Source organism: Pezoporus occidentalis, unplaced genomic scaffold (assembly GCF_034315485.1).
Source record: "Pezoporus occidentalis ecotype Australia unplaced genomic scaffold, CSIRO_AGI_Poc_V1 ctg83, whole genome shotgun sequence".
Lineage (NCBI taxonomy): Eukaryota > Metazoa > Chordata > Aves > Psittaciformes > Psittacidae > Pezoporus > Pezoporus occidentalis.
Window position 1 is genome coordinate 3,069,498 of NW_026916192.1, and position 25,493 is coordinate 3,094,990.

Here is a 25,493-nt window from a genome sequence, read left to right on the forward strand (position 1 = left end):
TGTCTGTGCTCAGGCAGCTCCGCAACACAATGATGGCAGGAGGAATTCTACCAAAGACAAAGTGCCTATGGTTTGGTCACTTTGATAAGGTCACTTCAGAGCTGCAGGGATAAATGAGGCCATATGAAAGAAACTACCACTATGCCCTGTTAGTGTGATATATGACAAAAGCCCATGATAGTTTACATGTGATTATTATAATTTTCAACCACCTGTGTAAAAGCTACTCTGCTTTGGTTTTACTCCCTCCCTCAAACAAATGTTCTCAAAATACTCCAAAAGAAACAAAGGAGATTAGCATTAGAGGTTAGGTGTCGTATGACTGAAGTTCGTTACTGGTAGATCACCTGTACATCATTTTTGTGGGTTTCAGTTGACTACATTGGAAAAGAACATGTCCTGCTTTGTAAAGGTAACTTCTTGCAAAATTACTCCTTTCTCTCTAGCATCATTATGATGATTAGTTTTTTTGCCTATGCACTCAATAATTTATGTATTTGTAAATATAATGAAACCACAGTGGTCTGGACATCTACTGAGAATGACTGGTTTGGGGAATCTGAGAAATAAAATGAGATAAAACCATCAGCTAGCAAAAAGAGTGCCTGCATTACAAATGGATTTTTGTGATTCTTATTTTGGCAAGTGTCATTCAACTTTAATTCTTGAGGCACCCATGACAGAAAGGTCTGTCGCACTTCACATTAAAGATGTCATGCTTTACTTTTGAGCAAGTAATAAACCCACTCACCCCAGCATGCTGAAGCCTCTGCTCGGCAAGTATGGGACTGCAGAATCAGGCCTTGCTTCTCCTCACTGCAATTAACGGGATTACTGCTGTGAACTTGGAGACCAGCTTTCTTTTCTTCCCTGCAGTTCCCCTTTAGCCAGTGAAACATGCAGTTACAGCAGGAAAAGTGGGTGTGCAGGGCCCTGGGCTCTGCTGGGGAGATAGGTGTATTTTCATGTCTTTGCTTCATTTGCAAAAAGTGAACCTAGTTTTTCAGTCTGGAACAATGCACATAACGTCCAACCTTTAGTGCTGGCACCATCATGAGTGTTAAGACTGCCAGGGCCACCATGGCCTCTTCTCCTCACGGCTTCCACATACAACTGAGCTCTCATGTTATTGGAACCATGTCATTTTACTGTGTTTGAAGGACAGCAAACAGACTGCTTCACTGCTAATCCCCAATACACATAAGGAGAAATGTTGTTTTGTCCTAGACTTGTCCAAGTTCAGATCTGTGCTCAGTTTCATGCCAAGATCTGATTATAAGCCCTTTATCTGTGGGCCTCAGTTGTGTAATGGAGAGGGAATTGGCTGGCATGATCGCCAGGGCCCTCGGTGAGTTCTGCCTGAGGTGGGTTGCTTTCAAAAGGTCCCGTATTTTGTCAGCAAAGGATACTGAGGTTTCTAGGCTCTCTAGGCCCCATTCTATCCATGACCCTGGCAGCCTAGGCTGAAGACAATGGAGGGCTGCTGGGCCTCAGGGAGCCACACTGGGCCTGCAGTGAGCAGGAGGATGAGGCTGCGGGGATCCCCTCACAGTGCCCCACAAAGGAGAGCCCAGGACCCACAGCGGCCCCAAGGCCTCGGTGTAGCCGGGGCAGCCCCACCGCCACGGGTGAGGTCGAGGCAGGGGTGACACCCTCCCTGGGCCACCGCGGGGACCCTGAGGCGCAGAGCGGGACGCTGCAGCCATTGCGCCCCACGCACAGGGAGGCCGTCGGGGCCGGTTCCTGAGGGACAAAGCCCGGTCCCCGAGGCGGGGGTGCCGGTCGCGAGGGGCGGATGCCGGTTCGGCCGCGGAGGAGCCGGTGCCGCCCGAGCCGCGGGCCCCAATGACCGGAGGCGAGGAGGGTCAAGCCTCCTCCCCCCCCGCGCGTGCGGTGCGCGGCCGCATGTGGGGCGCAGGCGGCGGAGTCTCCACCTCTTCTGGCAACTGGGACCTGTGGCTGCCAAGCTCCATTCGAGCTATCAGCGGCCGGGGGGACGCGCTGCGCGGCGAGGGCGGGTGGCTGTGGTGGTTGATTTGAAAACACTTCTTTTTCGTTGTTTTCTTTCCTCCCTTTGCAAAGCCTCTGGGCTGAGCAAGACCGCTCCGGAGCCTGCCCCGCCGCGCTCAGCCTCCCGCCGGCCGAAGCCGGGGTCCCGCCGCCGCGGGCACCGGAGCGCCGGAGGCGGCCCATGGCTGCCCCGCCGGGCGCCGCGCCCCGCTGAGCTCCGCGGGCACTGGCGGCGACCGCGCCTCTCCTGCCGCCGGCTCGGGTCCGAAGCAGAGCGGCCACCATGGTCCGGTGCTGGTGGCTCGCCGGGCTGCTCTTAGGTAGGTGCCACCGGCGGCCGCTGCCGCTCCGGGATAGGTGGAGGGGAGGGGGAGCGGGTGTCGGAGTCGGGGTCCGTCCCCTCGGGGGCCTCCCCGGCATCTCCCTTCACCTGTGAGCTGCGAAGGTGTGAGGAGTTAGGGTGCGAGGGAGAGCGCAAAGAGATAGCGAGGAGTGTGCAAGAAGGGTGCAGGGAGAGCGCAACGGCATGGCAAGGAGGGTGCAGGAAAGCTGCAAGGAGAGAGCACGCAGATGGCAAAGAGGGTGCAAAGAAAAGGCGCGAGGGGTGCGAGAAGGTTGCCAGGAGAGCGCAGGGAAGTTGCGAGGCGGCTCCGGGACGGGCTCCGCGGGGTGTCCCCGGGCCGTGCTGGCGGGGCAGGAGGCACCTGGTGCCGGAGCTCCGCTCGCCGCGCCCCGCCCGGCCCGGGACGGGGGTTTCTCCGCCGTGCGCACCCGCGGTGTCCGGCCGGAGCGTCCCCGGTTGTGCTCCGCGCTGCCCTGCCCCATCTACCGCCGTGTGCCCGCGGAGGGGACGGGCGGGGAGAGCCCCGGAGGGAGCCCGAGCCCCGGGGATGCTGCCGAGCTGTGGGGCCCGAGGGGTGCGGGGGGGCACAGTCCCCCTGACGAGGGGTTTCCCTTAAGCCGTGCCCTCGGAGCGGCGTGTGGAGATGCCAGAAGGGTGCCGAGCAGCACCCGGGTCCCACCTTCGGCTCCCATAGTTGCGGGGTCACTGCCCCCGAAACGCTGTGGGGCTTCCCCTGTGCCACTGCAGCTTGCTCCGGTACGGAGCACGGAGCACCGTGAGTGCTGGAGCCGAGTTTAGATGGAGGAAGGTCTCAGAGGTGATTGTCAGTGGTGTTTCACTGGGAATTGGGAGTTACTCCTGGGAGGATCCAACACCTGCCTCAGCAAAGGACAACTTCACAAGTAGTCTCCTGCTCCAGGGACATGCCAGGGAGCCCCAGCTGCACACAGAGCCTCAAGCAGCACAGGCTGCAACACTGCGGCTCCCTTTCAGAAAGGCATCTTTCAACCCCACAGTTCTTGGAGCAGTTTCAGAAGAAAAGGTTCTGGCTTAAGGGACCATATGGGAGAACAAAGACAACTGTGCTGTGAAAAAAAAGGCAAAATGATTTCTGTTTACAACGAGGAGCAAAGCTCCTCCATCCTTGGAGTATTTCCCTAGGAAATGCAAGGGAGACCCTTGGTTCAGACTCTGCACGCCCAAACAGAAAGGGCAGGTGAAAGAAAGGGTGAGATGGTGCCCCTGAGGCCCCAGTGCAGTCTGGACACTGGAAACACAGACACTTGGGTTTCCTGCTGCTAGCTTCCTTTCCACCACTTAGTTTACTCATCTGAGGTTTTGGGCAGCAGTATACCACACTGACTTGCCTCTGCAGCTCAGGGCTTAGTTTAGTGATCATTGCAGAAGAGTTGTGTAGTGAAAGTGATTGGATGTTGTTTGCATTAGGTGTAAAGGACCAGACTGCAGAAAGAAACCTCTAAGCATGGTACTTCTATAGGGTTATTTTTCTGTTCTTATGCGAGGTCTTTGTCATATGTTGTTCCCCAAAAATAAGGCTTAACGGTTGAGAAATACATATTCTCCTTCTCTGTGTATTTTACTAGTTCAAGTTGCTCTCTCAGAGATCTGTTGTACTGCATTATGTAAGACTATTCACTTAAGTCTAATTAGAATACTTTCTTAAATCCTCATACAATTTATTTTAGTCCAATCTAATTTAAACCCTGTACTTCTTCCATGTGATGTCAGTGGGGGAATTTCCATTTATTTCAGTAAGAACAGAAGCTGGACCTTAAAACATATACTTAAATAGCAAAGTCAGATCCATGGCTCATTAAAGTCCAAACAGGGTTTGCCAGTGACTTCACTGTGAAAGGGCTGGCATTCTGTATTTTGCATAAAACTGAACATCATCAAGAGCATGACACTGGTGCATAATTAGTTGAAAAAGCACTTTAGGTAGGTAACTGGATCTGATGTTGGAGTCTCCTTCAGAAAAGAATCACTCATTCCTGAAAATGTCCCCAGAGATCTGCTGAGTTTTACCTAAGCTTTCATTAAAGTCTTCCAGGAACACCACGCTGATGTTTTTCATGTGTAGCTTCTCCTACATGGCTTTAACATAAAAGATCTATTCTTGCTTTCAGTGTTTATTTTTAAGTTTGAAAATTACAGTGTTGAGGTCAGATAAGATCGGCACTCGCATTCAATTATGAGATTAGGAAGACAATCCCATAAATGATAGTAATACATTCAATATTGCAATGTGTGCATGTGTTTCCACATGCATATGTATGTACATACTGTTATGTACATACTGTTAAATTAACATAATTGTCTTTGGTTCAGATGTTTGTTAGGCAAAGTTTACTTAGCTCATTTATATTTACCAGGTTGGCAGGTTTCATCTTCATTTCTCAAGCTGGCCAAAAACTCAACAGCTAATATATTATGCTGGGTTGTGTGATATGACTCTATTTGTTCTTTCAATAATTGCAGGTTAGCCCTGTTTCAAAGTATATGGATATAGATAAAACGAGGGCTGAGATGTAAAAAAAGCACAAGTGAAAAAAATATCGTGTGGTTTCTATATTTTCCCCACAAGCACAAATTGTTGAGTAAGGAGATTTTCAAAAGCCAGAAATTGCTGTGAAGAAAACCAAAGCTGGAATCCAATGCTAGGGGAGGCTGCATCTGGCAGAACAAAGTTTGGAAAGAGATTTTGCTTTCAGTGGGATCCTGTGTTTCCCCACAACATAGCATATGTCATCTATAAAGACAGTGCTTTCATGGACGTGATACAATCACTGCCCAAATCAACCTCAAAATTAGGAAGCACCTACACAATGCTGTTACACAATTCCTTTGGTTTTCTTACTTACTTGCCAAGGAAGAGAAAGGTATGAAAAAAGACAATTCCTAGCTTCATGATTTTAAGATGATGTATCTGAGACATTCCAATACCAAGAAACTCACAGTGAGAATGTGAGGATTTTAATGCGTTACCCTTCTTCTGTAGGCTAAGAGTGCTGCCAGAAACTGAAAATGTGATTCGTAGAACAGCTCCTTCACTACCCAGTTCAGACTGTGTGAGATCTGAGGGGTTAGGGATCTACAGTCTGTGTTTTTTTTTTTCTTTAAGAAGTTAAAAGGCCTCACACTCTCAAATGTAAAATTAGGAAAGTTCTGTTTCTGTGTATCAGGAAAGAAACTCTGGTGTCTCTTTGAAATGCCAGTGCTCAGAGCATCCAGTGATAAGGGTTGAAATCCATCATTATTTTTGAGTTTTAGCAGGGTGCTAGTGTGATAATCATGTCTTTCATAATGATGCTTTCTCATTTTCAGTGAATAGCTTATTAGATCATCACGGTTTGAATCCATCTGAAACTGAGAATGCTTTAGTGAAGCTCAGCTGCTGTGGCACTATTAGACTTTTGGATCAGTGCAACAACAGCTCTCAACTTACAACTCCTGTGGTAGTACATAAATCATAGAATCATAGAACAGTTAGGGTTGGAAAGGACCTTAAGATCATCCAGTTCCAACCCCCCTGCCATGAGCAGGGACACCTCACACTAAACCATGTCACCCAAGGCTTCGTCCAACCTGGTCTTGAACACTGCCGGGGATGGAGCATTCACAGCTTCCCTGGGCAACCCATTCCAGTGCCTCACCACCCTTACAGTAAAGAACTTCTTCCTTATATCCAATCTAAACTTCCCCTGTTTAAGTTTGAACCCGTTGCCCCTTGTCCTGTCACTACAGTCCCTAATGAAGAGTCCCTCCCCAGCATCCCTATAGCCCCCCTTCAGATACTGGAAGGCTGCTCTGAGGTCTCCACGCAGCCTTCTCTTCTCCAGGCTGAACAGCCCCAACTTCCTCAGCCTCTCTTCATACGGGAGGTGCTCCAGCACCTGATCATCCTCGTGGCCTCCTCTGGACTTGTTCCAACAGTTCCATGTCCTTTTTATGTTGAGGACACCAGAACTGCACACAATGCTCCAGGTGAGGTCTCATGAGAGCAGATGTCTCATGACCAAGTGTTTGAAGACATTTGCTTGAGTCTAGTTTTTTAAATAATGCTTTAAACTTCACACTGTCTGCTTGGTTGAACACTGAAAAAGTTCCCTATGTGGACTTTTTCTACTGAATTAATGAGAAACACTGACAAGCAGGTGACATTTCGGCCTTGTCTGAGTCAGAGACAGAGATCTTCGGAAGTGGGCTTTTATCCTGTACTCTGAGATCAATGTGTACATCAAGCTCCCCACTGAGGCAATTGGATTTACCTTGCTCACACTCTTACTAAATCCACAAGTGGTGGACACTGGCAGGTTCTGTCTTTGAAGTGTCTCTTTTTCCCTGTTGATACAAAAACACAATGACATGTTATTTTTAAAGCTTTTCAGAGAAAAAAAAATCATTTTTTCCTGTTGGACTCCTGGAAAAGATGGATGAAAATGTAAACGACAGCAGAGTTGTGCTGCAGGAAAGCTCTTGTTAGATTTGAGTAGCACAGGTCCCGTTATTAGGTTATGCAGCACGTAGGTTGAATGTCAACTTTGATTTTAGCATGTGTTGGCAGTGTTTAAGAGAACTGGCACACATCAAAACTTGGCTAATGATGACAGGCGAAACAGTAGACTGAAATTTCAGGCTATCTAGAAACCACACCCAGACCCCAAAACACATGCTAGGAGTAGCTTTTAATTCTGTGTTTCAGCTGAACAAGTAACCTTTTTCTGTGGTCACTTTAATTCCAAGTTAAACATGTGTGTGTATTTCTGCTGTGGGCTGTGTATCAGTTTACCACCTTTCTGCAGATATTTTTTTTCTGAGGGTACCTTCAGCTATGACTGCTTTTGAATGCCCTTCTCATCCTTGGCTTTGCAGGAGTCCAGTAGCCTCCTAGATCCTATTTTTATTACTATAAACAGTGTCCTTGCACCAGTGCCAAGAATCCTGTTGTGTTAGGTGCTAAATAAGGAGAGAACAAAAGGATTGTTCTTGCTTTAGTGGGTTTATAATCTAATTTCCTGGACTTAGATTTTCAGCAGTGAGTACTTGACATTGCAGGGACCTACTGGGATTCCTAACTGTGTCCAGTGGTTTAATACCTATTACAGTTGATTGCGTATGTGTAGTCCTGTGGCGGCCAGGCAGTGATATTGGTGAGCAGGATGGTGAACAACGTGCTTGCACAGGAGAGCAGCTGTCTCTTGTGGGAGCAGGGTACTGGGACAGCTCCATGGCTGTGGGAGACTGAAAGGCCACTCAGAGTATCCCGCCAACTCGCTGCCAAGAGTGGGTTATTCCCTGCAGTACTAATGCTTTGTTCAATCCTTCCAAATCCTGCCAAGCAAGTGGACTTGTGCTGCCTACTAGATTGTGCCTCAAGAAGTTCACCCTGATACACAAGCCACATTTTTGTCTCTCTTCATTCTCTCCCAACAGAACCTCTTTATTCACTGCAAGGAATTCCTTCCCTTCCTTGGTGTTTATGCTTTGTGAATATTTATAGGCTGTTATCATGTCCATCTTGCCCCAGCCGTCACTCAGCCAGGCTACATGCACTCTGCTCTTTTAATCTTCCTTCGTAACTCAATCCCTCCCACCCTCTAATCACTTTTTGTTGTTCTCTCAGCTCCCACCCGTTCCAGTTGCTCATTTTGCTTTGGGTAAATGTTATACTTATGTTAATATTGTATGGTGGGTGGTCCTCCCAGCACTCATGGTCTGTGTGAGTGATTTAGACGTTTAAAATGAGGTTGGCATTTTATAGCCAAGCCATGGCCTGATTACTGGTTCCGCTCTTCAAAGCACTCCAGGAAAAAATATGCTTAGCCATCAGTATTAAAAATGGCCACAATAGCCACTAATAGAGTGTCTGTGCAGGGGTTTGAGGGAAGTGCCAGAAACTGCATGGGTGCTCTATACATTCAGATTGACACGGTGGCATTAATTTCAAAACCATGTGTTGTATTTTCTAATGAGTTTCCAGCTTGTCTAAATTAAGGAAGATATGTCTAATATTTCCCATTGGGAAAGAACACGAATTCCAACTAGAATTTAACTGTATCAGAGTAGTACCTCTGGGATATTCAGCCTTGGACTTGGTTGTTTTGGCTTTGAAAATGAATGCTTTCCCCCATGTGTTCTCACCAGACTCTCACCATATAGGTACACAGGGTACCATATAGGTACCCAGAGGATTAGAGATCATATTACTAAGGTCTCACCTATCTCACCAAATGAAAATTGAAACCTTCACCGGTGTTCAAGGAAGAAAGTTCTGGCATCGCCCTCCTTTTGTTTGGTTTCTGTTGGGTTTTGGTTATATATTTTCTGTGCCAGACTTATATGTCAATACCAGTTGGCGTTTTAACACAAGCCATGATGTGTTAGCATGGCCTGAACCCATCTGGTTTCTTCAGTGCTTACCGATGACAAAAAGAAGGCGGCACAGAACAATTACCCCATTAGCTCTTACGGCTCCTGATTGACGATCCCCCTCTCCAGACTCTGTCCTGTAGGTTTGTGTGGAGGTGGTGAATTGTTGCTGGGGAGCCCTGAGCTGAGGGCTGGTCACTGCTGAGCTGGGCACAGTGGCTGGGCCAGCTGGGGTCATCGAGCCATATGGAATGTTCTCTGGTGAATCTTTTGGCATTGACCAGTGTAACTGTGGAAGGAGTGTGTGACTCCTCTTTCTGCGTGTGAGCACAACCTTCTCAGGGGTGGGAGAAACATGAAATGAAATGGCTCCTGTAACTGTCAGGACAGTGAGTACGTGCTGAGTAAAGCTCTGTTGTGTAACTGAGAAGTGTGGCGTTTCGATTAACATTAACTGTAGGAGACCTCTTGGGAAGAGAGGTCATCACCTCTAGTGCTTTTGTTTGTCATCACAGGTCCTCTACACCAACTCTTATGTGTGCTGCTTAGTTCACCCCGTTTGAGAATATCCCGTATCCCATTTCTCCCTTGTATCCCTTCGATCTCCAAGTGCAGAGTTTACTTATGGGGATGGGCATCATCTGGATAAGGTGCTGATGTAGTCATGAGCTCTTTCCTGTTTCCAGACTCCAGTGAAACTGGAATTAAGCCCTGCAATCCCATTTACAGTGTTAGGCCTGGTTTTCTTCTTTGGGATAAACAGAGGAGGCAGTTTTAAGAAGCCATTTTATTGAAATGTGATTTCTACTGAAGATGCTGAGGTGCAGGAGATAATACCTTCTCTCTTCTCCCCTTCGCTACCACAGTCCCATCTGTCTTGTTATCTATTGCTAGACATGACAGTTGCAGAAGAAATAAATAATTCCATGATCCTAAGAGGAAAATAGTTACTTCTGTGGTGCCTCAAAATCCTCCAGTCAACTCACCACAAGTGCTTCACTACTTAATTGTGGGCATCAGACAAATCTGGCAATGCCCACAGCCAGGCTGAAGCCATAGAATACAGTGTCTGAACCTGTTTCCAGTGTGTTGCAAGTATGTAGTGAAAGCATGTTTTGAAAATCAAAATCCTGAGCTGCTTGGGAATTTTGAGTCAGCTGAATTCCCTCTTAGGAGCTGCAGAATTTCACCTATGATTATGCTCTGTTATGCCCAGGAAACTCAAGGTGATGCTCTCTGGCGATAGCTAATGTAATACATTTATTGTGCCAGCCTTAGAAGAAGAACTGAAAAACACAGATTGAATTCAAAGCATTTTTACAAATACCATGAACTGAGCATCAGACTCTGAAACAACTGTATGTAATTATACCCATTTTACAGACAAATAAGGGATGAATAATAGAAATACATTTCCAGAAGCCAGACAGTACTGTAGTGAAAGCACTGGCATCATTCTTCAACCACTTGACCATATTCTGGCTTCAGTTCAGGGAGGTATTACTAATCAGGGAAAATGTTCATGCAGTGGCTTAATTTCAAGCACATGCTTAAGTTTCACTGAAACCAATTAGACTTAAGCATGTGCTTAAGTCCTGTCCTGAACTGTGTTCTGTTTGCAGATAGATAGGCAAAATGTGAAGTTCTGCTGTGATACAGTTTTCCACCCCCAATGGGTTATATTTAAGTTTTATAACTTTATACTATTATAATATAAAATGTATTTCTTCCTAGAGAATTGTTCTCTTGGGAAGGCCTTATTCTCAGTGAATTAAAAGCACCGTTAACTTAATCTCTACACAAATGCAAGAAAAATGGATTTGCTAAATACAAACAGCTTTCTCTGCTTTGAAAAGAAGGCTCATTCCTTTAGTGGCTAACCCAAAATACATTCTGCATGCTCCCAGGAGAGAAAATTGCTAAAGAAAGGCTGCTTTTCTCTTAATGAAGCCCGTGTGAATAAGTGTAATTCGCTTATGCAGACTATATTGATGTTTCTTATCGTCCATTTCATTCCAGTCTGAGCATTCCTCAGAAAATATCAGAGGTTTTATGTCATCTCTAAATGAAGAAATGTGTAATGCTCCATGACTTCAGGCACTGATCTTATCCCCGTGAATGGGTGACTAACCGAAACATTAGAATTATAAATGGGAATAATAAATTCTGGCCATAGGAAGCAACAACATGTGACAGATTAAGCAATGCAGCTCTGGAGAAGAGTCGATCTCCAGTAACTAATTTGGTGCAAACTGTAATGTATGCATTTTCTCCCCCGTTTATAAAGAAACAGATGTGTGACTCAACTTTGCTTTTTTCCAGTCAATCTGCGTGGAGGAACACAAACAAGATTTGTTTCCAACAAGGCGAAATACAGTTTCTCTCCTGATTGGTACTTTTTTCCCTTTAAAACTAGGAAGTGGATCTGAATCTGGAGCACACAGCAGTTACCTAGCACAGTCCCACTGGCAGGCTCTCACTTGGCCAATTCCTAGGAATCTTTCATCTTAATTTTACCCAGTTTACTTTGTGCAGAATTTCCAGTTCTGCCTTTCTATCATTTGAAGCCATGGGCCTGATTTTTCTGAAAGCTGCTTGTACAAATGAATGTATGGAATAGTCGGTCAGTATCTGCTACTGCTGTTGTCTCAAGGCTTGATCCAGTTTCTGCTGATTGCAGTGATCAGCAGCCGTTCCTGGTTGCTGGCATTCCTAATTGCCAGAGTGCTTGTGCAGCCCCATTGCTCGGAGACTTTGCGCCAATACTTTGGATGCAGCACGCACCGGAAAGCTGGAAAAAGTCACTGTTTTGTCTAGCTGCTGTAGTGAGGAGCTCTCTGGAAACACTTGTGGTTAATCTATACAGACAGAGGGGATAACGAGGGAGGGGAAGGGATCACAGTTGGGGAGGATTCTTAGATTTTCCTATGAATGAGTATTTTTGTCCCCAAGATGAGTTGTGAATAATTCCTTCCTCCTGCCCAAGAACTCTCTAATGCAGTTAATTTGTGTCTCTCTTCAGATGGAGAGCGGAGCTGCTCTGATACGCTTCACCAGAGGCTGAGTAACAGAGTGACATGTGAGTGACAGCCACTTTATGCTGCTCTTGCCATAGAGATGTGCCCTAACTGCAGATTTTAGGTCTGGAACTGAATCTTCCAGCTTGAAAGGATGTTTGGATCTGGGCTGGAGTATTTGAGAGAGGAAGGCAGCCACAACATTTGGACACAAGCCAATAGCTTGTGGTTTGAGGATGCACCCAGCTTGGAGTCTTGTTTACACTTAAGTAAGACAAAATCCGGAGGAATTCCCATCATGTCAAATATTTACATTCCAGAGGGTTGTTTTTTTGGTTTTTCTGGGATTTTTTTCCCCATGGAATTCGATCCTGATTATAAAAATTTCCATTTCTATTGAGTGTGAAAATGTCGTGATTGTGCTCCCAAAGACTCTGTGCTCTCAAACAATGGAGACTTTTAGTGTTTCTGCCAAAAGCAGCACTAAACGGTTCAGTCAAATATTGAAGCTTCTGCTGCAGTAAACACACATGGAGCATAGTGAGAGAGTTAAGAATGGAGCTGTATCGTGCTGTTATTTTGGTGCAGCTATAGACTAGATCTCTATAGAGTTTATATACCTCTAGAGTCTCCAGACCTCTGCAGTCTTTCTGTGGTTTATGAGCAAGAGCAAATCTGACCCTTACAGTCTGTTACCTCTAACACAAATACAGTTGTGTTTTAGCTTACCATATTCTCTAGGATAATGATGTCATGTTTGTTTTAAGTGTAGTTCAGTTTGGTCTGTCCCTGTACTGATGGCTCTCCAAAAGCTTTGCCAGTAATTAGGCCTCTTGGTAGGGGCAGTCACATAAAACTTGGCATATTCTGAAGGTGAGTAAAGAAACACCAAGAGTAAGGAGCAGGCAGGAGTAGATTTGCCCGAGGCCACAAAGCCAAGTCATGGCAGAACTGGGATGAGGACACAGCCCCAGCTCCTAATGGGCTCTACGTGGGGCAGTTGGCATGCATGATGCAGCTGCCAAGTTGAAGGTTTAGCTAGCAGGAATGGGGTTTGTCATCCGTATTTTCCCATTTTTGTATGAAGACTCAGAGGAACTGCCTTTTGGGAAGCCCTAGTGCAGTCAGTTGTGAAGGGGCTGGCTGTGCATGCTCACCACGTCCAGCCCTTGAAGATGATAAAACCAGTGCAATTGTGAGTCTGCTCCAAAAAGAGCCCTCAGCACTAATAATGTATCTTTCCAGCTAGTTTATGCACTCCAGTGCACAGTGAGGTAACAGAAACTCCAGTGCTGGTTTCACTGGCCTTTGGGTAGGTAGGCTGCTTCTGTTACAGCTCTCCTGCTTCACTGGGGGCTTTGCTTTCCATGTGTTTAATCCCTTAGCAGTAGTTTCAGGGCTTGTGTGCTGAGGTCTACACAAGCACATTTCAAGGACCCCGTTACTGTGACGTGTAAAACCTTTGCAAATGGCAGCACTGTAGAGAAGTGACTGAATTTGTCCATCAGATCCAAGTCTCGAGTTACATATTACTAGATTAGTAATTAAATACTGTCTGAGTGGGAATATCTCTGCTTTGCCACATGTTCAGGAGCCTCTGACTTGCACAGCAGATGAATTGCTGAGCTCCCCTCTGACTTGGTGTAGGGCTTATATTTGTGGCAAACTTGGATGTGCATTTGTAACGGGGTTAACCCTGTGTGTGTGTAGGATGTGGTGATGGCAGGGATGAGAGGCTCCTGGCTCAGAATACCTTGCAGTGGGAATCGGGGGAGCCTCCTGGTAGACGGCAGCTGTGAATCTCACCCTGTTTATGTGTGTTACACCCCGAGCTTGTGAGCCAGGGGATTTTGCTGGTGTTGCTCAGCCACTCGTAGCCTTGCCCATGGTTTGCAGCACATCCACATGCACCAGCTTGATCTGCAGACACTGCTTGGGAGGAAGGGATCGTGCTCGCCAGGCTGGGCTTGTGCCCTTCGCAGTCTCACCTATCGCTTCTCTCACGTGCAGCTGGATAGTTGGGGTTTCTATTCCCAGCGAAGGGTCTGGTTTGGGCAAAGCTCCCTGTAAAGACCACGGGATGGTTCAGGTTGTATGGAATGTGGCTGCTTTCCTCTCTCAAATACTCCAGCCCAGCCGCACCAGATCCAAACATCCTTTCAAGCTGGAAGGTTCAGTTCAGACCTAAAATCTGCAGTTAGGGCACATCTCTATGGCAAGAGCAGCATAAAGTGGCTGTCACTCACATGTCACTCTGTTACTCAGCCTGTGGTCAAGCACACCAGAGCAGCTCCGCTCTGCATCTGAAGAGAGACACGAATTAACTGCATTAGGGTGTTCTTGGGCAGGAGGAAGGAATTATTCACAATTCATCCTGCCGCCAACATGGGTTATAGAGTATGTGGCGCAGGGGCTAAGATGAGCAGCTGTGACTGTGTCTTTTCTCCTTGACTGAGGCACAGGGTGCAGAAATGCTTTGCATCCGCATTCTATAGAAGGCAGTAAGTACATACACGTAAGACTTTACTTTCCAACTGCATGGCAGGCTGGGAAGCAGCCTGTGCCCTGACCATCGGCATGCAGGGGATCAGTCTGGGTGGAAATTTTCCAGTACACTACTAGGTAAATTGCAAAGCGCAGCTAAGAGCAAGTGAACCCCCTCAGCCCTGGGCTGGGCTGAGCACCCCTGGGCCAGGGACTGGGCTCTGCAGTTGTTCCACAGCAGAAAATTGGTGGGGTTTGAGGAGGATCTTCACTGAGAGCTCATTTTGTGGTGTTAAAAAGGGGCAAATCCCAAGTTTCTTGTCGAAGCAAACTCGTGATGAGTGCAGCAGAAGTTTGCTTAAGTAAAGAGTGAATAATATATAGGAATATATGTACTATATATGTGTGCATGCAAAGGTCTTCAGGATTTAGCCGAGTGTTCACACATTCCCTAAGCCAATAACATCCGTTGTTATGGGAAATGAGGTAAGTGACAGAATTACTGTCCTTATGGCGGGCGACAGGCGAGCCTGATGTTCCCATGCTGTTTCGGTTACTGCTTCAACAATAGTGAGAGAGAGAACATGCGCAAAGAGCACTCAGTTTCATTGGAAGACTAAATCAAAAAATAGTTGGATTCAGATGAAATTTCAGTTGGAAAACAGTAGAATTAAAGACGCTGTAGCCTTAACCAAGAGCCCGCTGCTTAGCGCAGCGTCTGGGGTTTCATTCTCCACGTGGGTACCTGTACCTGTGCTTGTTGTACCTGTGCCCGTCGTGCCTGTGCCTGTGTCCCGTGCCCGCTGCCCTTGTGCCTGTGGGACCTGCAGCCCCGCCGTGCTCGTGCTGACGCTCTCTCCTCCCTCCGTAGCCTGCGCGGGCGCGGAGCCGCCGCTGCGCTGGGAGCCGCGGTGCCGGCAGCAGCTCCGCCACCTGCAGGACGGCGCCAGGATCGCGGCGCGGCTGCCGCCCCGCCTGGAGGGACGCTGGGTCTCCACCGGGTAAGGCACCCCCGGGCCGGCCCCTCCGCGCCAGCCCGGTGCAAACAAGGGGCTGAGCGATAACAGGCAAGGCTGTTCCCTTCTGCCCCTCGCCAGCGCCCGCCCCACCCCGGAGGGAGGCCCGAGGTCCCCCCGCTGCCCATGGAGCCTCCTGCCTCCCTCCCTCCCTCCTTAGGTGCGGCTTGGTAAGCACACCCGGCTCGATCGGGCAGAGCAGCTCCGACTTCCCCTCCGACCCTCCGGTGCCCCCCGGGGTGCGGCACAAAGCAGGATTCGCCACCTGGCACTGTTGCGTTTTGGTAGCAGATGCCTTAAAATCAGCCAAGGGTGGCCACCGGGTGTGGGAGACCCCTGTGCCCCCCTCTCCTCCCGCATGCGGGTGCCCTGGGGAGGGATTTCGCCCTGCATACACCCGCCATGTGCTGCAGTGGCTCAGCTCTGCCTTCCTGCCCAGGTGCGAGGTGCGGCCAGGGCCCGAGTTCCTCACCCGATCCTACCTCTTCTACACCAACCGCCTCTTCAAGGCTTACCAGTTCTACTACTGGGACCCCTCCTGCCGCGACCCCTCCTACTCACTGGTCATCAAGGGCAAGCTCCGGCTGCGCCAGGCCTCCTGGATCACGCGTGGGGCCACCGAGGCCGATTACCACCTCCACAAAGTCGGCATCGTTTTCCACAGCCAGAAAGCCATGCGGGAGGTGGCCTCCTGGATCAACCAGACCTCCGGCGAGGGCTGCAGCGGGTTCCTGCCCCCAGGGCGCGCTTGGGCTCCCGGAGCCCTCTATGAACTGTTGAGCGCCAAGACCGAGCGCGACTGCACGGCTGCCTTGGGCTTTGCCATGCACGAGCTCAGCCTGGTGCGTGTGGAGCAGCATTACCAGCCCTTGCTGCAGCCGCAGCAGAGCGGGAGCCGGCTGGTGGAGGAGCTGTACCTGGGGGACATTCACACGGAGTGGCTGGAGAGGCTCCACTACCGACCCACCGGCTACCAGCGACCTCTGCAGAGCGCCATGGTAAGGGTGATGCCTTTATGTGGTCCCCTCATCGGTTCATGGGGAAGCATTTGTTATGTCCTTTGCAGTTAAAATACCACCTGCCTGCAGTCAGCTTGCTTCTATCCAAGGCACTGGGTGAGGAGGTGTGGGGCTGGAGATACAGGTCCCCAAGGTGCTGCCTGGGTGCTCCTACTCATTTTGATGTAAGACTGAGCAGGAGACCTGGTTGCCTTATATTTTGTTTCAATTTTATATCTTAGTTTCTTTTGTATTTTATTTGGCACCAGGTTAGTTGATTTCCAGACAAGCACGTTTCAATCTGAATCATAGCTACTCAATTCAGAAATGACTGAGCAGTGAGATGGGCTGAAAAAACCTCTCTGAACTTCACCAGATAGGATTGAATTAGCTGAAAACCACTAAAAATAGCGGGGCAACTTTTCCCCACACCTCAAACTCCACCAAGTGAACTCTGAAAGCCACAGAGCAGCAGCCCTCTCCCCTTGAAAGTAACATTCTCAAACTGGTTAAACTTGTGTTATCTTGGGCCAAAACCATATATCTGAGCAAAACCAGATGGTAAACATAAACACTTTTAAAAGTTAATTTAAAAGCAACCCTAAAGATACTGCAACGCACTCTCTGAACAGAGCGCTGTAATGAATCAGCTAACAGCTCTCCAATGGACCAGCACATGATGTCACCACTTGGCGATAATTAGAAGCTGCCATATATTAGAAATAACTTCACACAACTGGCCTGAGCAAGAGTTTTGGCTCCATGTCTATGGTGATAATTCTGTTGGGCACAGGATTTTTCTTCTTCTTTTCCCTTTTCTCTGAACCAGCATCCATTTGCCTGTGTGGGGGAGTTGCACAGCTATGGCAGGAATTATTTTTTAACCCCCTTTATGAAAATATCGTTCTTTCCCCCTTAAATTTATATCTGCTTTAAAGAAACCCATTCTCCCCAAATTACCTTTCATTATCAAAGAATTTCCTGCCCAAGCAGAGCATATATATTTGCCAACTTCTGGGATTATTTAGCCATAATGTACTGTGTACTGTCAGCACTCATTAACGTGACAGTAGCAGTAAAGCAAGCTGAAAATGACTAAATTACAGTAGACTCCAATCAACTTGCATGTAAATTACCCACCCTACAGTTAACTACTGAGTTATTTAACCTTGCTGCGTACAACAGTTCAGTAAAGATCAGCTCGTGTTCTGGAAAACGATATAATGGTCAAACCCTGGCTATTTAAAAATAAATCAGTTGTGATAGATGAAGTATAAGAAAAAATTCCAAGCTACACAACCCCCCTCCTGGCACTGGATCAGCTGCAGGGCTGGTTTGACTCAGACCTCTGCACGAAGCAGCAAAGGTCAGGTCCTTGCTTTATAGTAGGTCCTTTCCTTCTCTCTCAGGTGCAGTGCCCGCTGCGGTGGCTGCTTGGCAAAGCCCTTGCCTCTCACCTGCTAACTGGAGCGCTCTGTGCTGTTGGCTGTCCCAGAGAGGCTGCCATCAGCGCAGTGCAGCATGGCCACAGCAGCCTCCCAGTGGTAGGGTTTCACCTTCTGGATCACCAAAAAGGCTGCATTGTTTGCTGAAGCAGTGCAGGAACACGGTGGGTGTAGCCAGCCTGTCCCAGCACCCACATCCTTGCCATGGAAAGGGCAGCAGCCTGCAGTGAACTTGGAGACCAGTCTGGCTGGCCGGAGGGAGCTTTCCCTACCCTCACAGCAGCTCTGCCCTGGCCCTGCTCTCCTCCCTGCAGCCTGTCCTCAGCAGCCCTTCGCAGGGCAGAGCACAGCCTCAGGCACAGACCTTGCTGTCCTTCCCAGTGGACCAGAATAGCAAAGAGCCAGGGCAGCGCTTTATCATATTTAATCTGCTTGGATGTCTTGGGCCAGGTTCACTGCTGTTGAACACCCTGGAGTGTAAGAGGGGACTTTGAGCTTTGTAAATACCCTGAAAGGGTTTTTTGCTCACCAATTTGTCTTTTTTTTGTCTGTACAGCACCATGTGCATCCTTGCCCTGCCTGTGGGATTATCTACAGAGCAGATGAGCATCACCCACCCATACTGCCTGTCACAGCGCAGCTGCCGATGCAGCTCAGCGGCAGCTGGGTGAGCACCCACTGCGAGGTGAGACCCGCGGTGCTGTTCCTGACCAGGTACTTCATCTTCCACGGTAACAACCACACTTGGGAAGGTTACTACTACCACTACTCCGACCCGCTCTGCAAACAGCCGACTTTTACCATCTACGCATCTGGGCATTACACGCAAGGCATCCCCTCCTCCAAAGTGCGAGGTGGCACAGAGCTGGCTTTTAAAGTCACCCAGGCTCGGGTGACGCCAATGGACCAGGTGACGGTGACGATGCTGAACTCCTCCGAACCTGGAAGCTGTGGGCTGGCCGGCTCGTGGAGCACTGGGGTGGAGCAGGATATAACACCCACAAATGGGTGCCTGGCTTTGGGCATCAGACTGCCCCACACAGAGTATGAACTGTTCAAAACGGAGCAAGACGCGAAGGAGCGCAGCCTGCTGTACATCGGCGAGAGGCCCACGGACGGCTCCAGTCCCGACCGCCCGGACAAGCGGCCCACCTCCTATCAGGCACCTCTGATTCAGTGCGCTGGAGCGCCAGAGGAATTCTCTAACTATGTTAGTCTAAAATACTTGGGAAAAAAGGATCCTAATGGGAATGAAGCACTAAAACCTTTGCCTGTGGCCTTTTTATTGTTTATAGCACTTCTGTTTTTAAGATGGGACTAGTTACCTATTGAGGTACAGCACAGAAGTCAGATAGTCTTGGTGCTAGTGTGATTTTTATATCCTTCAAACGAGCACATCTGGAAGCAGTTCTTTTCAGATTTGGAAACTCTTTTAAAAACAACCAGCAGCAGTGAGTGAAGCCAAGCAGATACGCCTGACTACATGCTGTTTGTCCTGTGGCTTTATTGCCTCATCTCCCCTCTTTGCCTACAATTTTAATGTAGTGACATGGATGCGCTGCACATTGCGATAGATAATTTAGCAATATGAGGGGGGTAAAAGCGACATCAATTACAATTACTGCTTTGAGCTTTCGACATCGCTAAGATTTAATCAAGAGCTTGATTCAGATGTAATTCGAACATCCAAAGCATCGGCTGCTGAGTTTCTCTGACTTTAAGTTCCCTCCCATCATACTCCTTATTGCTGCTCTTGCAAATTTAATCTGCAGAGTCAGGCAGCAATAGATAAAGCAGTCAGCGAGGGTTCTTGATAAGGGTGGAGTTAATCATGCCTTTCTCAGTTTGCAGACATCTTCTGCAGTTCTCATGTGCATGTACACACACACAAAGATGCGATACACAATCTTCCACTCACAGAAAGCAGCCCTGGCAGAGCATTACGTCAGCAGAGTGTTACGCCTGACCCTGGTCACTTAAGAAGACACAGTAAATGGAGAACACTCCAACCTTCAGCATTACCCAGCTGCAGACACTGCATCCTTGCTGCATTATTCTGGCTTTCCAGTGCAGGACTGGCCTGTGCTTTGGTACCTGGGCACTGCCCCGGATCACTGCCCGTCCACTGTGACTCCACTTGCCATGTTCCAAGCAGAGCAGAAGCTCACTTACAAGCCTTGTGAGGTCATGTATTTTACTGTCTCCCTTTTAGCAAGTCTACTGGCATAGCAGTTGTTAATCCAGCTCTCCTTTCAATCAAAATGTCACTTCCAGCCTCATTCCTGTAGAGATGCTTTATAAATCTGCCTCTAGTGAGCGATGGGCTGAGCAGATACACGAATCAAGACAGCATAGTCGGGTCCAACTGATTTCTACTGACAAGGACAAACTAAGAAATTAAAATCCCTGTCTGCTGCAGCTAAGAAGCATATAACTTATGTGGAGAAGCCCTCCTCCCAGTAGCTAAATCCTTTCCAAATAAGCCTATATCTTACTCACAAAGGGTATTTTGTTAAACCAACTATGCAATAGCTACCTTCTTAATGCTGTATGTATGAATTTGAAGCTTGTATACTTAGATAAATTATGGGGTTTATAACACAAAAAATACTTTTGAGGGATTTGTACATTAATAATTCAAATGAGATGCTTATTAAATGCATACAATTGTGACATAAATGTTGTCAGCATGTTCCTGGCATGATCAAATATTAATCATGCACATTACTTTTAAGGTGAAACACAAAGGCCAAGCTTGGCTACCTCGCCTTGGTTCCTTCTGCTATTAGTGGAGGAGGAGACTTCTCCAGGGGTTAGTTCAGCAGCCAGAACACCTCCCTGCTTCTAAGAGTTGTTGGGTTTTGTTGCCTGCTACCATGTGGAGATCCATGGGTAAATGTTTGAAGTGGAAGTGCATCTTGGAGAACGTGGCGTCTCCTTTGGGATGTCCCTGTTGAGATGCTGTAAGCTGTGGCATGTCGGGGGCAGGACAGGCATGTATCTCCATAAACCATATGTGTAGCAGGACTTTCTCTTCAACAAAGCAGCTTCCCATCACCATGCCAGAGCAGGCACGTGCTACAGCCTGGAGCAAAGGTTCCTGTGACTCCAGTCAGCAAGGATACATGTTCCTGCAGAACTGAAAGATGTCCAGGGCAAGAACATGGCTTCTGCTGCCTTTGGAGGGTGGGTGGAAGAGCGGGAAGGTAATTCCTGCCCTGTTTACCCTCAAGAATGAGATTTGTGTGCAGATACTTTCTTGTTTTTCATTTACAAAGCAAGTGTTCAGATACCACATGGTGTGAAAAACTCCTCCAAGACCACAGATCCTTTCAGGGTGGTGATGGGATTAACATGATGTAAGAAATGACAAGACAACCTCACATACTTATGCAGCAAGCACTTGAGAATGGTCCCACCTCCTCCTGCAGCTGGCTCCAGATGCTCACATACAGTTCTGCACCACGGGTGGGCTCTGCTGATGAATCTCCTATGAAAGCCTCATCAGGAGCCTCTTTGTCCTGTTCCCTCCCATGCTTAAGTATACTTCTGAAAGTAAAAAAAGCCATGAAAAAGCTATTTGCATAAATATCATAACTTTTATTGTTCCGGTCACAGTTTTTTGAAGAAACATTCCTAAATTACACAGTTATTCTCTCTTTAAGAATTTGTGCCTTTTTCCAATTGGAATTCACCTGGCTCCCACTGCCAGTCAGTGCTTGGTATTGTGTTGCTCGTTTTAAGATCAGAGAGCTGCAGTGTTCAGTAGTTTCTCCCCATGAAGGTACTTGTGCACTGTAATCAAGACATTCTCAATTCTGGTAGCTAAACTCAGCCATCTGAGTTCTCTCTCAGCCTCTCTAAGGCATTTTCACACTCCACCAGTCATTTCTGAATCTCTTTTTGTTGTTTTGCATCCATTCCAATTACTCAGCTTCTCTTTTAAAATGTAAATACCCAAATTGCATCCAAAATTCCCAACCCTCACAGCTGAGACATACACAAGTATAATCACTTACTGCTAACAGTAATTAAAGACAAGAACACATTCTTACTCATTAGTCTTTTACCCTGGGACTGCGTTGGAACATGTGTAGAAGCTCTTACTCTGGGCCTGGGTATTTTTGTCACGTTAACATTTTATCAGTAGGGATTCTGTATGTTTTCAGCAGTGGTCTGGAACCACTGAATCATGTTGGGTCCCAGCAGAACCCTTCTATGAGCATCCCTATTGCATTATGGCTCTCCTTGAGTGCCCACTTTTGAAATGTGATTGTCAGAGAACACCAAGCTTGGGGGGGGATACACTCAGTTAACTCTAATCCAAAAGAAAGCTGAAAAACAAAGAATCAAATGACTTACACTGTGCTCCTTCATTCACCCCATCTCCTTTTTCATCTCTTCCCTGGGTGCCAAGCTAGCCAAAAACTCTGCCTGGGCCATCCTGTCCCCTATGCATTCCTCCCCATCAGCAGGTCACAGACTGCCCTTAGGAGATACTGATACAAGGTTTCTACACCCACTGAACTTAAATGTGTTCATTTTTAATACTGAACATTGCTAATGAATGACATCACTTTTCCAGTTCTCTTAAAGCATCACTAGCACTAGCATCACCTGCCTCTAGCAATGGTCCTTATCCTACCACAAAGATTTACTCTGAACTCTGGCTCTTTATCTGCCTCTCAAGCACTCCAATCCACAGTTTTCTTTTCCTTTGGCTGTTGCTTCCCTCGTTAATTTTTAACGTAACTCATTTTGAGTTGATTGCTGTCTGCTTCCCTTTTCCTTACTTGTTTTATATGATTTTACATCTAAATTTTTCCTTCACCACTGAAACAGGGTGGGCAGTTGGCCAAAGCTCTCCTCCTTCTTGATGGCAAAATTACTGGATTTTTGGCCCTTTAATACCTTCCTCTTCAAAAACTGCCAAATCTAGTTCAGTTTTCCATCTAATTTCTTCACTACCAGATTTGATACAAAATTTGCTCATCTATGGGCTTTTGAAGTACCAGTTAGACTGTTAGCAGCCTGCCTGGCTGTATACTTCACTCAACCATCAGGATTCCAACTCCTACTTCTCGATTCATTTACCTGTATCTACATAAACAAGACAAATCCAAATAGCTTCATGTTTCATGTCTAACACTGCATTAGAAAAACAAGTCTGGGACACAGGCAATGAACATTAGTCCTGACTACAGGACAGCCACCTTCATTCCCACCATTTAAATCACCTTAGAATGTAGTTTGGATTCTAGATTTCCTAAATAATTCTTAAACTCAAACAAAACACACACACACACAAATTAAATCACTTCTGGATATGTTAACAGCATTGAGCCAGTGCTTCATTTGATAAGCAGTCCACACTGAATACGAGCCTGTTATTTACTACAAATATCCTGCATTGGAACAGCAGAAAGGAGATGGCTGACAAGACTTCATTGCTTCAAACTCTACACAGAGGGAAGAGGAAGAAGGGACAGATTGGTCAAAGAGGAAGCAGGAAGGTGAGTGGTTACCTGGGCTGGGAACCAGCCTGCGTGCAGCCACCCAGTGCTCCCACTAGCCAGGAGTCCAGGACAGGCAGGGCTGGAAGGGCAAGGGGCACAAAGAAACCGAGATGGAAAGTAAACAGGCAGCAGAGAAGAGAAGCTATTCAGTGACACTCATCTGAACATTGGTTTCTTTGCCAAGGAGCAGGGAAAGAAAAAGGATGACTTGGATTAAACCAAATGGTTGAGGGAGGGAATGGAGTGAGATTTGACAGCTCAGGCAGGATAGATCAGGAAAGGAATTAGGCAGGACAGTCTGCAGCCTTCACAGAAACACTGTTTTGGGCTCAGAACTGAAGCAAAAATTCTTGGCTCCAGTCACACTTGTGTGTGGCCTCCCAGTGAAATGTGAAAGCTAATACTGCTGCTTCAGCTCAGATGCTGGGGTCAAGAATGGATGTCCACAAGCAGGACATAAAGGATTCCATCCTGACACACACATGGGTTACACCTAATACCATGATGCCATTTTTTAAGTTCAACAGTTCAGCTTTTAAAAACTTAATTATATGTATCTTGAGAGAACTCAGGCACACAAAGCAGGGCAGTTTTAGACAACTTCTGGGCAGCCTTAGCTCACTTCTTGACCCGGCATTGAAGGCTTGATCAGATACTGCCTCGTACTCACAAAAAGTGGCCAAATTAACAGTGCACAAACTTGGTTTTGCCATTTCCTAACTTCTGAGTGCTTGACTTTGTGCAGGCTTCATAAAGGTCTTTTAAAAGTAGCTACATGTGGATAATTGCGTGTGGGAACTTTGCCAACTCAAACATGAGGGAATTCAAGAGGCTTTTCTAATCTTGTGAGTTTATCCACTGAAGAAAAAGATTTGATTAAAAAAAAATGAAGTACAGCTAAACTGGGAACAATATTACAGGTTGTGCCTCAGTTCTTCATAGGCACTTCAAGATGTTGGAAAGAGAAATCACAGAATTAGGAACTTATTAAAAAAGAATGAAATGTACCGATGCAGAAACATAAACAGAAATGCCAGATGTATAATGTCAACTTGTAATATGCGGCTACAATTAATTCTTCTTAATTCATTTGTTTTCTTAACTTCTTTTGTTTTGCCATCTGGAAAAGGCCATTTTCTTGTGACAGATCATAGGAGGAAAGATCCAAAGTTCAAGCTTGCTTCAAGGAAAAGCTGACTTGTTTTTGTGCTCACAGACTCAGTGGTCCTTGTTTCAGTTCTCACTCATGCAGAAGCTTCAGGACAAACTTAGGCCTGGACTGGGAGACAAAAAGATCTACGTGGAAGTTTAGTGAAGTTTTCAAAAGATTTACTCTTCAAGATACAAATGTGAAATCAGCTCTGTGAAAGCAAATATGCCACAGAACCAGTGGAGTAAACGACAGGTACACAGGCATGCGGAAGGGCGCAAGTGCACGCTCAGTAGAGAGTTACAGGGTAAAGAGATTTCTGGCTGGTACTTGTGTTATTTTAAAAAATAATCTACATTTATCCAGTAAAAAAAAAAATCAACCCATTAATAAAACAAACACATTTTATAGTTAAGCAAATATGAGTAGTGGAAACACACAATTACTTGTCTTCTGAAGCTTATCAAAACAGAAGTTAATAACAGCACAATGAGTAATGTCACTTTTGCACTGACCCATTAGACAAAGTGATTCAGTATACACGAGGCTGTCAGCATAACATAAAGAAATCTTAATTGGACATGGTCAAAGGATCAGCACTGCCCTGCTTGAACAATAAATCCCACTATTTATCTAACAGTAACAGATGATTTACACCAGCACTGCATCCCACTGTCATCCTTTTAGGACATGTATCCAAAGAACTGCTAGGTTTCACTCTGCAACCAACCAGCTTTGCTCAGTACTTGCTTTTCTTTGTAAAATGCCTAAACATTGGTTTACACGAGTATTTTCTAATTACTAAATTGATTTGTAGGTATATAACTAATTACAAAGAATAGCAGCTTTCACATACAGCACTGCACTAATCTCACTCCTCTAGAGATTACTTTCTTCTTTTTCATATTACTGTTTCTGGCTCCAAAAAAAAAATCTCAAGTATGTAACTGAAATTCACTCACCACCTGTCCCTTCTCAGCTTGCTCACTTGAGGATTTGGGTAATGGATCTAACCCATTTTCAAACAATGAAAAAGCAGCTCTCCCACCCCAGGCTGCTCCAGCGCTGCTGTGAAGCACTATTGCAGCTGTAACACAGCCACAACAAACATGAAGTTCAGCACG

The 25,493-nt window shown here is 46.8% G+C and overlaps 1 protein-coding gene across 1 annotated transcript; it reads left to right on the forward strand.

Moving 5' to 3' along the window:
- The first annotated feature begins 1,898 nt into the window (after positions 1-1,898).
- APCDD1L (APC down-regulated 1 like) lies at positions 1,899-20,382 on the forward strand. Its single transcript, XM_062604173.1, has 4 exons — positions 1,899-2,330; positions 15,116-15,245; positions 15,700-16,258; positions 18,260-20,382. Exons 1-4 carry the CDS (start codon positions 2,294-2,296, stop codon positions 19,022-19,024), a joined length of 1,491 nt encoding a protein of 496 aa, XP_062460157.1. The 5' UTR covers positions 1,899-2,293; the 3' UTR covers positions 19,025-20,382.
- Positions 20,383-25,493: the final 5,111 nt, after the last annotated feature.

What these genes read in the sequence shown, in the direction of transcription:
- APCDD1L (XM_062604173.1), top strand. Translation starts at nt 2,294, where the DNA reads ATGGTCCGGTGCTGGTGGCTCGCCGGGCTGCTCTTAG. An exon ending in GCTCGCCGGGCTGCTCTTAG is followed by an intron (nt 2,331 to 15,115) that starts GTAGGTGCCACC and finishes CTCCCTCCGTAG; the next exon opens with CCTGCGCGGGCGCGGAGCCG. An exon ending in GACCTCTGCAGAGCGCCATG is followed by an intron (nt 16,259 to 18,259) that starts GTAAGGGTGATG and finishes TTGTCTGTACAG; the next exon opens with CACCATGTGCATCCTTGCCC.